The sequence below is a fragment of the Amblyomma maculatum genome, chromosome 11 (assembly GCF_055883805.1).
Source record: "Amblyomma maculatum isolate TAMU_Amacu chromosome 11, ASM5588380v1, whole genome shotgun sequence".
In the NCBI taxonomy this organism is placed as follows: Eukaryota; Metazoa; Arthropoda; class Arachnida; order Ixodida; family Ixodidae; genus Amblyomma; species Amblyomma maculatum.
The window spans coordinates 26,009,270-26,024,499 of NC_139354.1; the positions used below are offsets into that span (position 1 = coordinate 26,009,270).

Consider the following 15,230-nt stretch of genomic DNA (forward strand, 5'->3'; position numbering starts at 1 on the left):
GAGACCTGAGGCTAGTGCCTGGCTTCTCCCAAAGTCACTTCTCGCCCGTGGAAGCTTTTCCCCCTCTCCTTGTCGTTTATTCTTCGGAGGTCTTTTGGGATATCTTCACAAATAGTTTGCTCAGTGGTCGCGCTAGAACAGCAGACACACCGGCGACAGCCACAGCGCACGACCGTGCCCCAACGCGAGGTTTGACTCCTACCTGCCTACCAGGTCTTCACGGTAAGCTTAAGCAAATTTATTATTTATTTATTTGTTGCGCAGAGTTCTCAAGACCACTCCTTGCAACGGCTGGCGTGTGAGGGACGAAGGATGTATTTGTGCTGCACGAACAGATATTGCCCGTGCTTGGCAAAATTATTCTGTTTTGGGGTTCACAACAAACACGTGGCTATCTGCCAAACAGCGAAGCTTCAAAGTTTTCGATCTCCGAAGTCGTGCTAGATTGGCTTTGCCGTGCATTCAAGAAGACACGCACCACATTCTCTGTGAATTTATTATCAGGCTTTGTTACATTAAAATGACCCTCGTGGTGTGGGATTTGTCGGCAACAGGTGTGGTTTTTCTGTTTTGTTCTTCCCTCCTTCGATTGTAGGTCCTTATGCAACAAAGTGTCAATGCTTCTGGAATGTGATCTTGCCACTCTATGTCAATCCCCTGTCACTCTAGTATGGCATGTTTAAGCGCGGCCATTGAGTGTATATATTGTTCACGTGTTCATGTACCGAGTATATAACAGTTTGTTTGTCATCAGCTTATGCCATAAGGCAGTCTGAGGCAAATGTATGCTACTGTTCTAAATAGTAGCGAAACGGCTATTTGAGCTTAATGAAACAGCCCAAATTAACACTCGAGCTGTGTTCTTTGCACTAGCGGGAAAAAAGCGCGTGATCAAGTAGGGAAAAGAAGGCATCTGCAAAGAAATGATTGCGTTTGTTCAGGTCCATTGCTCACCCCGTCCGAAAAATTAAAATATGACTAAAAAATTTCCGCATTTAAAATACATCGCTCCCATTGCGCACACCGTCGAAAAATGAAAATACATCAAAAGAATGCGCGCATTTCATATCGTTATGTCGACGCAGTATGGCTAGGAAGTCATGCTTACAAATCTTATCCTTCGTTGTTTTTTCTTTCAATTAACCTCGTGGTGATGAATCAGAATAAACCAAAGCTGAACAACAGACGCAATGAACAGCTACACACGGAAAAATATAGGTGGTTATTAATGAGAGAAAGGGCTCCCTCTTTTGTGCCGTCTTTGCCAAAAGTAACCAGGCTGCTCCGAAGGCTGCCGGAGCAAGCGCGCGGCCGTGTGGCGGCGTTGCGCTCGCTGTGGCTTATCGGTGCTCGTCAGCTCCGAGGGTACAACAGCTGACGTAACTTCGCACCCTCACTCTCGCCCGTTGGATGATAAAAACTAGGCGCGTATGATCTGTGGGCTGCGGGCACAACCAGGCTGCGAAGCCTGGTTGTGCCCAGCGAGGGCGCTCAGTAAAGCGACGGGGCTATTATCTCTTCTCGGCAACTGCGGAAAACAGAAAAATAGGTGATAGTAGACACGGTGAGCTCTTTTTCGTTTCTAGGACGAATATGTGCTAGATTTGCCAGACAATGCTGCTCTGAAATAAGGGTTCCGCGAACGAGAAAGCAGTCATGTGCATATAATGGCTAAGCGTGAGGAAGCTTTCATTATCGTTTGTTACCTATACCAAAACTTCATCATCATCATCAGCCTGACTATACCCACTGCAGGACGAAGGCCTCTCCCATATTTCTCCACTTAACCCGGTTCTGTGCTAGCTGCATCCACTTGACCCCTGCGAACTTCTTAACCTCATCCGCCCACCTAACTTTCTGCCGCCCCCTGCTACGCTTTCCTTCCCTTGGAATCCAGTTTGTTACCCTTTTGTTACCAAAACTTACCTACAAGCAAATGCAAGAATTTGTTAGAATCAAACAATAATCTTATTTATACACAGCCTCCCCAAGGGACTAGCACAATTTTGCAAGCCTATAAGAGAGATAAGGTGGCTTGGAAGGGTTCACAAGCTTTCCCATGACTTTGTACCAGAGTTACGGTCCGTAAAATTGCAGTACGCAATTCACCTCGGAGAAGGCATGTTGAAATTTCAAGGTGCGTTATCATTCTTTATGTACAGGCGCATCAAACACGCAGGAAAGCGCAATTCTGCTGGTGTGTTTCAGTAGCGGATTGCAGAACACAAGCACGTATAATTATATAGCGAGAAACGCGACATCTGCTTCAGGGCAGTTGCCGAGAAGAGCGAATAGCTCCGTCGCTATACTGAGCGCCCTCGCTGGGCATAACCAAGCTTCGCACACGTGAAACCGCAACCCGAACATCATACGCGCCTAGTTTTTATCATCCAACGAGCGAGAGTGAGGGTGCGAAGTTACGTCAGCTGTTGTACCCTCGGAGCTGACGAGCACCGATAAGCCACAGGGAGCGCAACGCCGCCACACGGCCGCGCACTTGCTCCGCCAGCCTTCGCAGCAGCCTGGTTACTTTTGGCAAAGACGGTACATCCACCTTAAAATATATCACCATACATTTCATATCAGCTTTGTGTTTAAACACAGCAGCACTTTCGTACAGCTGCGATGGCATGATATTAAGCCCAAATTTATTGCGATTCGCGAGCATGAGTGCACTGACGACGCGGCTTTTTGCCTCGACAAAATACGTCGCTCAGAATCCACATAGGTCGTTACGTCAAAACGTCTTACAAACCGGCCCAGCGAACCGAAACGCTGCTTTTTACATATTTGCTCCATGGCAGGAACAACATATTTGCGTTGTCAAACAGTTTATTGATTTGCACATCTCAGAATCGCAAAAATAGTCGTTTCCTGCTCGCATCTCCACGCTCCAAACAAATGCGGTCGCCCGCGTCACGAAGAACTACCACTGGCACGGCACGGCCGGTCAAGCGCGCTCTCATTCGAGACCGGCCGTGCCACTGGCTGGCTGATTCAAAAACAGGCCGCGTGGCACCGCCACCGTCGCTGAAACGACCGAATTATGGTGGCTAGAAGGGAGAGGTGGCGCGACCGCGCATTCCGCCGCTTGGAGAAAACGCGCCTTCGGTTCATGCCGCCGCCACTGGTCGCCGCTGTGGCGCTGCTGTCAGCTCTTCGATGCATTCTCTCCGGCGCACGCCGGTTCGTTCATTCTTGTTTGCCTGTAGATGCTGCTTGAGCTGTGGTGCTATTTTTCAATCGGCTTTGCCCTAGCTCAGGTTATCCTGTTTTGTTTGGTGCCTATGTAGTTTTTCTTGCCGAGGTGCTAGTGGGAGTATGTAGTACATGTGCATACTTTTCTGTTTCTCTTGCGTTTAGAAACCCCCCGCAAAAAAAAAAAAAAAAAATGAAAGAATCGTTGTCAGGCAAAATTACCTTCAATTGCTAAACAAAAAAATTAATGAAAGCATCGTTGTCAGGCAAAAGGCCAGTCAATTGCTAAAAAAAAATTAATGAAAGCATCGTTGTCAGGCCAAGGCCAGTCAATTGCCAAAAAAATTAATGAAAGCATTGTTGTGAGGCAAAAGGCCAGTCAATTGTTAAAAAACATAATGAGAGCATCGTTGTCAGGCAAAAGGCCAGTGAATTGTTAAAAAAATAATGAAAACATTGTTGTCAGGCAAAAGGCCAGTCAATTGTTAAAAAAAATTAATGAGAGCATCGTTGTCAGGCAAAAGGTCAGTGAATTGCTAAAAAAAAATTAATGAAAGCATTGTTGTCAGGCAAAAGGCCAGTCAATTGTTAAAAAAAATAATGAGAGCATCGTTGTCAGGCAAAAGGCCAGTGAATTGCTAAAAAAAAATTAATGAAAGCATTGTTGTCAGGCAAAAGGCCAGTCAATTGTTAAAAAAAATTAATGAAAGCATCGTTGTCAGGCAAAGGCCAGTCAATTGCTAAAAAAATTAATGAAAGCATTGTTGTCAGGCAAAAGGCCAGTCAATTGCTAAAACATAATAATGAAAGCACGGTTGTCACGCAAAATGCCAATCAATAACTAAAAAAAAATAATGAAGCATTAATGTCAGGCAAAAGGCCAGTCAATTGTTAAAAAAAAAAAAAAGATTAGTGACAGCATCATCCATGACCAGCTTCTTATGTGCGAGACCTGAGTGAGGGAAATGAAGTTCTCAAAGACTGTGGCATCGAACACACATCTGTCATCACTCAGGCCAGTTATTCAAGGCTGATATTTTATATCGCTGGATATGTGGCGAAGAAATGCATCGCTGGCACCAAATGTGAAGACTGATGCAGACAACTCCTCAGTCTCAAGAACGGAACTGAGCGTGTCTTAATTACCAGTTGAAAGTCAGCGCTCGTTGTGTCGTCTTCTAATCTTGTGCTCCCGTCCACGTTCCGCGCTGTTACCTCAAGATGCATAACCAACATATGCCCAAGCTGCTATTCTAGTTAATTACCAGTGCAGTTGACATAGGCGGTCTTATGTTTCCATCAACCAATCTAAACGCCCCTGTGACATCCCATGAAAACACCTTTACTCGCTGTTTTAGTGCGCGTGAAATCCGAAGAGACAGCCTTATTGACTTGGTATCCATTCTCCAAATGACCAAACTGCAGCTGGTTGGTTGTCACGGACATATTAAATTTGTGACAAAGTGATCAAGTTCTATGTTCTTAGCAGACTACACCTGAAGACGCAGAATTCATTTTCAAAAGAAAGGCAAGGGAGAATGGAACTGTTGAAACTGAGGTGGGTTGTTTAATTTGCTATTTGGTTGTGAGCAGTTGTGTCTGGAAATTGTGTTTATTCTACCTGTATTACATGTATATTTGAGGCCATCAACAGCAACCTCAACATTGTGATATTTCACTTTTCTTTCCAGCATTCTTGCCCTTAAGTCAATAAACAAAACTTTGCTTATCCATGAGAGGTTTTTGTGAGTAAAACTGCAATTTGTTCCTTCTGTACTTATAATACCGTTTCACATCGCATGTTGCACGTTCTGGCTATCATCTGGCTAAAAATTGCACTTTCCCACTTTAGACGCACCGGAAATTCGCAGACAACAAAGAATAGAAATTAGCCTGATGCCTGCGTACTGTGCGACGTAACCGCACGTTAAATAATCGCTTGTCATCTGCATTCTCTGTAATCTTCGACTGCAACGCCCCTCAGCCCGAGTCGCTTTGGCTTTTCTAAAACTCACGACACCAAACCAAAATATTTAGCTTTATAACTTCGACCAATGTGCCCATCGGGAAATGATGTAATGCATCTTCAGACCAAAACTTCTTCATTTAAGCAGCATTTAGTAGCACGACAAGCAAAACAACCGGCACAGCCGCATCGCCCGCTTTCACGGCGCCAAAGAGCATATTAGCAGTCGACGTCACTCCTGACTTGCCTATTTTGCTTACCTGGTTAAAATATTTCAAGTGGTAACAATAATTTTAACATTTTGTTGGTATGACTGTGCTGCAATCGCACCAAAGTTTACCCCGGCCACGGCCCGTCTCGAGGGGGAGCGCACGCTCTCCCTCGAGACCGGCCGTGCCCCAGCGCGAGCCGAGCATGCATCGAAGTGTAGTGTTCCTGCGGGAGCATATACAGGAACACTATCGAAGTGCTGAGAGCAGCGCCACCTACGAGAGGCATGAAATGTAGGAGCGGCGCTCGCGGCCAGCTCGCGTCACCTAACCTTTCTAGCCACCATAACCGAATACCGGCGCGTGCGCGAAGCCTCCTCGGCCGCCATTTCGGCGGGATGCCTGGCGAAAATGGCGGGGGAAGGGGGGGGGGGGGAAGGGGGGGGGACGCAGGAAGGAATTCGCTCCACGTGCTTTTCCATGAAACCAGGTTCCTTGCTTCATGGACCATTCATGGTCCCTCCCCTATACTTCCTCTCACAAGCTGTTTGCAACACTGCTCAAGGCTAGGGAGCCATAGCCCATTCAGGATCATGGCAGTACAATAGCTAATTGTGCTACTGAGTGCTTCTCGCCCCTCGTACTATAATAGATAATTGTGGTCATACTGTCACCTCCCCTCCATGTTGGAGGAAGTTGACAGTAGGAGGCCCCATTCCCCTAACTATAGCCTACACGAATTCCAGTACCGGGAGTCCAAAGTTACCTGTTCAGCCTTGTGCACGGGTTACAGCAGCTCGCGGGTACATGCCGGACAGCGAGATAGCGACGAAGCGGATGGTAGAAAATTGCGGAAACCCATTTTACTCTTCACACTTACTTGCCGGGAGCGCGGCATACAGCCTACCGGTCAAGAGAAAAAGCACAATGACATTGGCCAGCCCACAATATCCGGCCAAGGATTTGTCCACACACAAGCACCAATCCTAGTGAGAAAAATACTAAATCGTTGATGGCATATTCGAGCATTGAGCATAGTAGCCTGCTGTGAAAGGTGAAACTTTCGCGCCTGTTTTTGGCTTACGAAGTGAGTACCAGCCATAGACTACACGTTGTCGATGATTCTGCTGTTGCGATATCCGAGATTATCAGAAAATGCATTCAGTAAGTTTTTTCTCTAGGGCTGAAAAGAACAATCGAGTGGAAAGCATGTGTGATTTGGAATTTTCCCGCAGCCTACCTCCTCGTATTAAAACTATGGCGACGCTGAAAGCAGTTCACAAGTTATGTGGTGCTACATTGCTTAACATACATATTTGATATATTGTTATGCTTCCGTCTGGTGTACAGTCAACAAACCCGAACAAGATTTGTCGCTTTTTGCGCCTCTACTGCAGTCTTTTGTTAATTGGCACCTGTTTGGAGTTCTATTTTGCCATTTACTGCTACAGCGCAAGGGACGGGACACAAGAAAACGAGGAAGGACACACACAGGAAAGACAGGTGTCTGGAATCTAGGCCCAAGTTGGGTCGCGGGACGACCTCGCTGCATTTCTCGCGGATTGAGAAACCGTGAAACAGTGGATCAACGCAGGAACAGACGCCTGGCTAACTTCAAAAAGCGGAAGCGGTACCACCGAAACGAACCAGCGAGTTTTATGCGGGCCGACAATGCCTGCGTCTAGAATGCTGGGATGAAAAGGGGAGGGATGCAGTTTTCATTCTGGGCCTCTCTTCCCTTATCTTCCTAATCGATAGAGGCCCCTTATCGCTACTTTTGATCAATTGGCTTCCACAACTGTTGAAGAAATGCTAAAGAACTAGACCCGCATGTATATATGCTGATTCCTATAGGTCAGCCTCATTGCAAGGCATTTTTTTTTTCATCCAAAAGGTCTCGTACAAGAATACGCTCTACATTCTTTGCATAAATGAAAGTAGAGCAGTAATAACCTACTATATTGCATACAGTTGACCAAGATGGCTTAGAGAAGGGTGCCGAGAACGTAAAAAAGTTGCATACCACGCTCAAAAAATTAAGGGGGTGGTGGATTGCTTTGCAGGTCACTCCTGGGGAATTTTGGTATTGGCCGACTCACTATACGAGCTCAAACCAACCGAATCCGCCGAACTGTGACGTGCGACGTCCGCATCTTCTTTTACAGAGCGGAGAAAGTGGCCTTGTATAGATGAGCCCGATGCTAGTGGGTCGAGTCGGGGTGAACCGTATGTCGGGCGGAATCATCCCGACACGTCAAGGTTGTCATGAATTTGCTTCTGTCGAATTAGATGGTTAAGGCTTAAACCTCTGAACCGGACATCACTGGAACATATACGCCATTGCATCGGAATGTATCTAGTTTGGGCGCAAGAACTTAACGTCAAGGCGCACCAATGGGGGTCTGCCATGATCATTCTGACTCCCTGACTTTTTTCAGCACTTCCTATATAGCAACAAATCATGACCCATCACTGACATAAGTATTTGTTCAGGGATGATCTCGCATGCCAAGCGAGATTGCTCCGCCTTCAGAAAAAACAGTAGCTACTATTTTCTGAGTCCGCAAATGGACTCGGAGTGTAGGCAAGCATCGAATATATAGCGCGCATTATATACAAGCTCCATGCGTATCTAACTCCGGAGCGACGCGCGTGGCACAAGCGGCGGAAGTCACCTCTAGAATCTGGAGGGTAGGCGAACTTACCGTAGCGGTTGTAGTGCGACTGGATGACTGCGGTAGGCGGAAGAGCTTATTTCAGGCACAAATGAGCCCTGCAAAAAGTGAAAACAATATTTTTACTGCTTGCTGCAGACCAATTTTAGCGGCTTCCCGGCCCGATATTGGCAGCAGGAACGACGCCAGCGTTACTAGTTGCACCTCACTGTTGTGGACATATTTACTGCGATGGAAATCCTCGCTTTCCCTTTTCCCTTGTTATGAACAACGCAACAATTGGCTATTGACTCTAATCTCTAAATCACTTTCTCTGCAAGCCCTCTTTCAAGAAAAATGTCTCTGTTGTTTCACGCTCTCAAGGAAATCTGAAAAACGGAGAGAGTTGGTTACCCCTCAGCGGCCGTTCGAACGCAGTTGTTTTTTGGTCAGTGCTTGGATACTTCGCTTACCTTTCAAGGCGAAAGCCTTTATTGCCTCATCGTTGTCGTCAGCAAAAATGTCACGCTTTAGCTGTAGCTCTGATTGGTCAAGACAGGATGACGTCATGGAAGTCTCGGCCAATCATAGAGCACCACCACAATATGCGCGAATGCCTGCCTTGTATGACCATATGCCAATCTATGATCAATTGTCAATGAACGACTAAGTAATCAATTAATTGCTAAATAATTACTACTTAATTGTTATTGGCAATTAATTATTTAATTGTTGCTAATCACTAATTAAATACTACTGATCACTAACTACTAATTAGCGACAGTTGCGTAATTTATTATTTACTAATTAATGCTACGCACCTGGTAAAATTAACCCCACAAGAGTAAACGTAGAGCAACTGCGAAGATACCCGGAGCGCGATCTCGTCGCTGCCAAGCAGAATTCACTGAATAAATGCACTCGAAGAATGTGAAAGCATAGTCGCTCGCTTTACTCGTAGCAGCATTCATCGCTACATGCGCAACAGTCGCGTAGCAGAATGCAGCACTCAGGCTTTCGCCTTTCTTCACTTACGTCGCCAAAGTGTCCTCGAATTTTTTTTTCGTACATTGTGTATAAAGCTGTCATTGTCCTTATTCTTGCTGCCCTCTCCCTGTCCCTTTTCTTTCTGCTGATCACAGCTTGGGTTCTTGAGATATTATAGATAGCAATTGCCGCTTCCTTCTTTTTGTTAATTTTTTAATAAGACTTCACCACCACCCACCCAGTACGCGTGGACCGAGGCGTCGATAAAACCACCCTTGGCATCTTTTATTTTGATGTCTGCATTTTCTTTTTCTTTTTTTTTTTTTTTCAACGATAAACATGTTAGCAACTTCAAAGCAACGTGGTGTGCATTAACGGCCTTATCTGTAGCATTGCACAGCCATGAACTATTTGGGTGATGTATGTCTCAAAATATTGTTCCAGATTCGTGCAACGCAGGTGGATAAAAAGTACTCAAGCGCGAGGGGCGATTGAGCGCTTAATTTACAATAAATATATTAACAGAATAACTAAAGTGAGGCAAAGTAGGTTTATGCCGCGTTCACCATCGCACAAAACTTTGTTCACGACTGTACCTTTCGACAGCCCTCCTTTTATAGCCGTCCGCGATTTCCTGAAGTTCCTTTCCAACAATGTTCCAGTTCCCTCTTGGAAGACCAGAGTTTGGTTTCTAACCAGTCTATCAGGCACCTCAATATTTTCGGGAAAATCGTCATTCCTCAAGTTCGAGGCTCACTGGTTGTCAACTGTGCATTGTATCATTTGAAAAAAAAAAAAAAAAAAAAAAAAAAAAACAGAAAAAAAAAAAACTGCCGACGACACGGTGGTAGTCTTGAATTGTTTGCGATGTCTGCCATACAGCTACAGTTTGCTTCACAAAGTATCTGTTTGTGACATATCTTTGCTCGTTGCCTTGGGCCAACACCTAGAGTCTTCCTCAAAAGTCGCGCCTTTCTGATTATTTAATAATAAACCACCACCACCATGGGCGACGTCGGAATAAAAAAAGCTCGGTGTATTTGGTGAAGTGCTAACCGCGAAAAGGAAAGTCGTCAGCCAAAAGGCAGACTGGAATACAGCAGCTGCTCGCTGTGTCGCGTTGCCATGGCGGCGGAAATCAGCTGCTACGACGCGTAAACTCCACACTCAGAACGCATAACTAAAGCCCCTCTACGCATAACTAGTCACTGGTGGCGCTCGACGCATCGCCGTCGGTGGAGGCCCCTGCCGGGTGCTCGATGCCTATACACTAAATCGGGCAAAAAAAGTTTTAGTTTCTCAAAATGTGAATGCCACGAAGTTGCCGCCCATCAAAAAGTGTACCAAGTGCGGACTGCTCGCAAATTAATCGGTGTATATAACCTCTGACAGCAGAAATGGACGCTGGAAACCGATACACCCGGGGTCGCTTATTAGCAAACCATATCCCGTAGGAGCACTCGAGCAGACGACGCTCTGGCGCGTGATTCCTCTGAGCAGCGCCACCAAGCGACAAATAGTGGATATATTGTCTAAACAAATAAGAACATATTTGAAGCCCACCGTTCCCGTCGTTTTGGTGGCTCAATGGATTAACACCACGCATCTCTTCACTGATGCCACTTAAACATGCGTTCGACTCCTGTGTTTTATTGTTTTTTCTGAATATTTTTTTTTTTTTCAATTGTCTTCACTGTAATTATATTCTGCCTTCAGTGAGCGTAGGTTACCTTTAGGTTGCGTTTATAGACACCTTTAAGTAACAATCGGTATGACAACAGTTACACTAAGCAATTACCTTTCCCACAATCATTTCATGCCTCAGTGAGTGTATGTTACCTTTAGGTTGCGTTCACTGACATCTTTCAGCAACAATCGCCCTTTACAGTGAGTGTATGTTACCTTTAGGTTGCGTTCACAGAGATCTTTCAGCAACAATCGCCGTTTAACTCGCTGAAAGCGTCGTCTGTTCCAGTGCGCCTATGGGATATGGTATGGCAATACGCCCCGGGGTCGCAGGTTATTCAATGCGAACCTTATAGTTACGCTGCGTTTAAAGCAGCGCCGTGAAAATAGATTTTTTCACGTTGAGTAACCGTCTTGCTCTTAACAAGATATTAGAATAATGGTTATATTCTTTCTGACCATGGTAACACGTACGAGCTTATTCAGGGTTTGACCGCACATTTCGGACACTGCGGGGCAAAGAAGATTCGAATGTTCTTGTTTTCCGCTCATACTGTGCTCATCCCTTAAAATGGAGACTCGCCTTGGCTGTGAGCAAAATATTGCATAATAAGCCCTATTTTTACCAATGCTGCTCTCTTGCTTTAAGGAAAGCACGCGCCGTGCCCTTTAGGTTGTACCTCTGGCCTTACTCATCCCATGGTGCTTATTTCGCAGGCCTGTTCTCGACGTCCCGGCGCTACTGCGATGTCACAGTGGAGGCACGAAGTCGACGACTGTTCCAGCGATCGTTCACCTGGCGAAAAGGTAGCGGCAGTGCCACAGGCATTTGAAGACATGTGCCCCAACCGGCACGCTGGTCTGAATGTAGACCCCCACAGGCCATGTACAAAACGGAAAGACCGCCTGTGCCACATCTTCGGCAACTTGAAGGCTTGGAACAGATTCTTCTGGGATCTCGGGCTTGAACTGCAGGAGACGTCCGCTTCGGAACTGTCCTTAGTGGAGGCAAGTGATGGCAAATTTCTCACTGAGTGGGGCCCTTGGGACGAGGGAGCGCAAGCAGTGTTTTACATGTGCCAACTGCTGGTCAGGCACCACTGTGTTGTCGAAGCGACCATCACCGATATAATTATCGCTAATCACCTGCAAACCATGTGTCACGCGATTCGCGAAAGCCGTGGGTTGAAGAGGATCATATTGACTTTGTCGACACGGATTACGCGGAACTCAATGAGAAACCTAGCCGAGTCTATATCGTCCCTGACGCAGCTGCAATCGCTGTCTATGCATGGACGCATAGAGGGCGTTTTTCTCGCAGTACTAGCACCCATGCTGGCGAGCACTTCCTCTTTGACAGTCCTCCGTGCCTGCAATGTGCATGTGGAAAATCCGCCTATAAATATTTTAAAGAAAGGGCTGTTCGAAAACACCTCCATTACTGAGCTGTCGCTCTCGGCAGATGTTCTTAATGTCGCTACTGGTTTCTCTGGCCAGAGCAATCTGGATCTTGCCCTTGCTACGTACGTGCGAACAAGCACGTCATTGAAGTCACTGACGATAACTGCTCGAGAGAATAATCCGGCAATCGATGTCTGCACCATCTGCCATGCTCTATCCGATAACACAGTGCTGGTCAAGCTAGACCTACAAGTTGGCAGGCTCAAACCTAATTACGCCACGCCAATAAAGAAGCTCTTAAACAGCAGCAAAACGTTGAAATACTTCAGCCTCTCATACGTCTACTTAGATCGAAGCTTTCCAATCAACATTGAAGATTTTAAGTATTTCCCGACTTCCGTGCAGTACTGCCCAAGGTGCCACGCAAACCATTGTGAAGTTAGTGAGCATATGCAACTCTGGATCACGACACTGTTGACCGACGGGATGTCACTCAAAGAACTGACACTCTCAATGTCGTGCTTGTGCCCTTCAGAATGTCATGGATTTCTGCGAGCGATGGCCAGAAATCAGTCTCTGGAGCGGCTCAAGATTACAAATGTACACATGAACATGTTGTACGTGTGCAGTATTCTTACTGAAAATAGCTTGCGGCAAAGAGTCGTGATCGACAGCCTCTCCTATCTGTACTTCCCGAACATGGACATCCGATTGAGGAATAACGGCGGCGTTGCAACCCTGCCCTTCGACATTCCACTGGAAACTGCAAACCATATGCGTGCAGGCGGCTACATCACGGAGATGTCTCTGCAAGTGGAGTCCATTCTCTGCACAACCGATGAAACGGAGCCAACGTCCACGGCTATCGTTCAGTTCATCAAGAGGGCGCCTTTCATCAAACACCTGGAGCTGATTTTCTGGCCCGAGCCATGCAACAAGTGTTGGAATCTATGCGCATCCGCGATTTGCGATGCCGTGGTCAACAACCCTACAATCAGGGGTCTGGCCGTCCGCTTCATCAGACGACGCGGCGTTGACATGACGCCGTTGGCAGGTCTGCTGCACCGAAGCAAAGCTCTGCGCGAGTTTGAACTGCAACCTTGGTGCCCCGAAACGTTCAAGGAGTTCGTCACGGAGCTCATGACGCCTGAGTTTGAAAACAATCATGCACTTCAACGCCTCACGTTTTCTTACACGCGCGGCGAGATGATGAGCCAGCGCCTATACATTCAAAGCATCCTGCAGAGGAACCAGGCCTTGGCGAAGCGCGCTGCTGCTGCTTATGTTACAGGACTCAGGGCTAAGTACACCGCTGAAGCTTTTGAAACCATGTTAAGTTACCCTGTGGTAATTGAAGAGCTTGAGACAGCGATGCACATCCAGAGAGACAGAGCGACGCAACTGATTGCCGATAATGCGCGACGAATCGCGAATTTCACAGAGTTCATGAGCCTCGCAGGTGTTGTGAGAGATTCTGTTGAGTGCAACGCTTGCGATGACGGCAAGACACAATTGGCGGACCTGCCCGAAGAGTGTTTTAATCACATAAGACAGTTCTTGCGCTTTAGTGACGTTCGGGATCCACTCGAGTAAACGCAGCACATCCTGGTTGATGTTCATTTTTTTTTCTTTTTATTTCCAGTGCCGCAGAGAAAAAACATGCGGAATGTCCGGAGATTATGATATACTCGAGGAGGAAAGGTGATTTATTTCACTTTTGGAAATCAGTGATAAAAGTACTTCACTTCAAAGCAAAGGACCTTTCTGAGTGCCCTCCAAGAGTCGAAGAGCTCTCCTGCCTCTCCGTCCACTCTGCAATTTCAGTGAGCCTCGTCCCGATCGCCGGCTCGCGTGACGAGAACGGTGTCCCTGCAGGACTGGGCGGCGGGTTACTGATTGGATTGGCGAACACCTTTATTTCTTCTATGTTCTTATGTTATCCCTAATTGCAGCCGTTTGTTGTGCTTAGCGTGTAAATGTTCCTGTAGCTCTGCCGTGAAACATGTTCAGTGTATTGACTTTTGTAGTGCTTTATTTAAGCCGTTCACATGGTAGGCGGCAGTACCCCTCCACGTAGCCTGCTGGGCATCGCCTGGTTAACCTCTCTGCCTTTCTATTCTATTTTATTTATACCTATAGGAATAGTGCGTCTGTAGCGGGCGAGGTGTGTTTTTTTTCTTGAGTATGTGATATGCCTGGAGACGCCTGTGGCAATATATGTGTTATGGCTTGTATTACGTTATGTGTGTGTTGCTGTATGCTTGAATGGTGTTGGTTGGCGTTTGTAGCGTAATGAAGCGGCAAATGCTTCTAAAAGCGTGACATTCACCCGTGGCTTTTGATTATTATGAATTGTGGTTAATGTGCGGTTAGTACCTTGCCCCGCTAATGGCACAGGGCATTCATAATGGATTAAATGCGACATCATGAAAATCGGCTGACTTCAATTCGAGAGCCTTCTTTAAGAGCTATTAGTCACTGCGCGCTCGAGTTCTTTTCAGAGTGTTGACTGGATGTGGTCGTTGCTGCCATTGTCAAATGCTTTTTGTGTATATATAGATGTGTGTGTATATGGCGCGAGTATTGTCCGGATGCGTCTTTGTGTGTCTAATTGTTTAGGCTGGCTCCTTTGGTAAGGAGCAGTGTTCCATGTGTTGAAAGATGTGACCCCAGCAATAAATCGGTTCTTGATGGTTTTGCTCTGAGCAACAATTTTGTGTACATCATTTTGATTTCCATGCACTCTCCTCTTTCTCTCTCTGACAGAGTTGGTGTAAGCACTGCTTGCATTATTGCTGAATGTAAACGTTATGAAGAGGAAGTTTCCGACCAACTGTATGTTAGCGACATAGCCATGGTAGAAAGTGTAAATGGTAGCGAAACTCCCGTAGAACCCTGCGTGTCGACTATGAGCGAGGCTTCAGTTTCTTAGCAACCCCTGCTAACTGCGTGGCAAAGCAAACACGTAACGTTGTGATGTCATAAATGTTCGTGACGTCACAGTGATGTATCACTGGCAGGGAGTTTTGTTTTTATTTTTTGGACGAAAAACAAGGCCAACGACGACGGAGGCAGGACGATGCTCGTATGAGGCGGAAAAATTGACACCGTAACTACTAATGAGCCAAA

The 15,230-nt window shown here is 46.3% G+C and overlaps 1 protein-coding gene across 1 annotated transcript; it reads left to right on the forward strand.

Annotated features, from left to right (window-relative positions):
* LOC146173197 (uncharacterized) lies at positions 1-14,348 on the forward strand. The gene is made up of 2 exons (XM_084583641.1): positions 1-222; positions 11,418-14,348. The coding sequence occupies exon 2, from the start codon at positions 11,448-11,450 to the stop codon at positions 13,692-13,694; it is 2,247 nt and encodes a 748-aa protein (XP_084439767.1). The 5' UTR covers positions 1-222; positions 11,418-11,447; the 3' UTR covers positions 13,695-14,348.
* Positions 14,349-15,230: the final 882 nt, after the last annotated feature.

What these genes read in the sequence shown, in the direction of transcription:
- LOC146173197 (XM_084583641.1), top strand. Translation starts at nt 11,448, where the DNA reads ATGTCACAGTGGAGGCACGAAGTCGACGACTGTTCCAGCGATCGTTCA.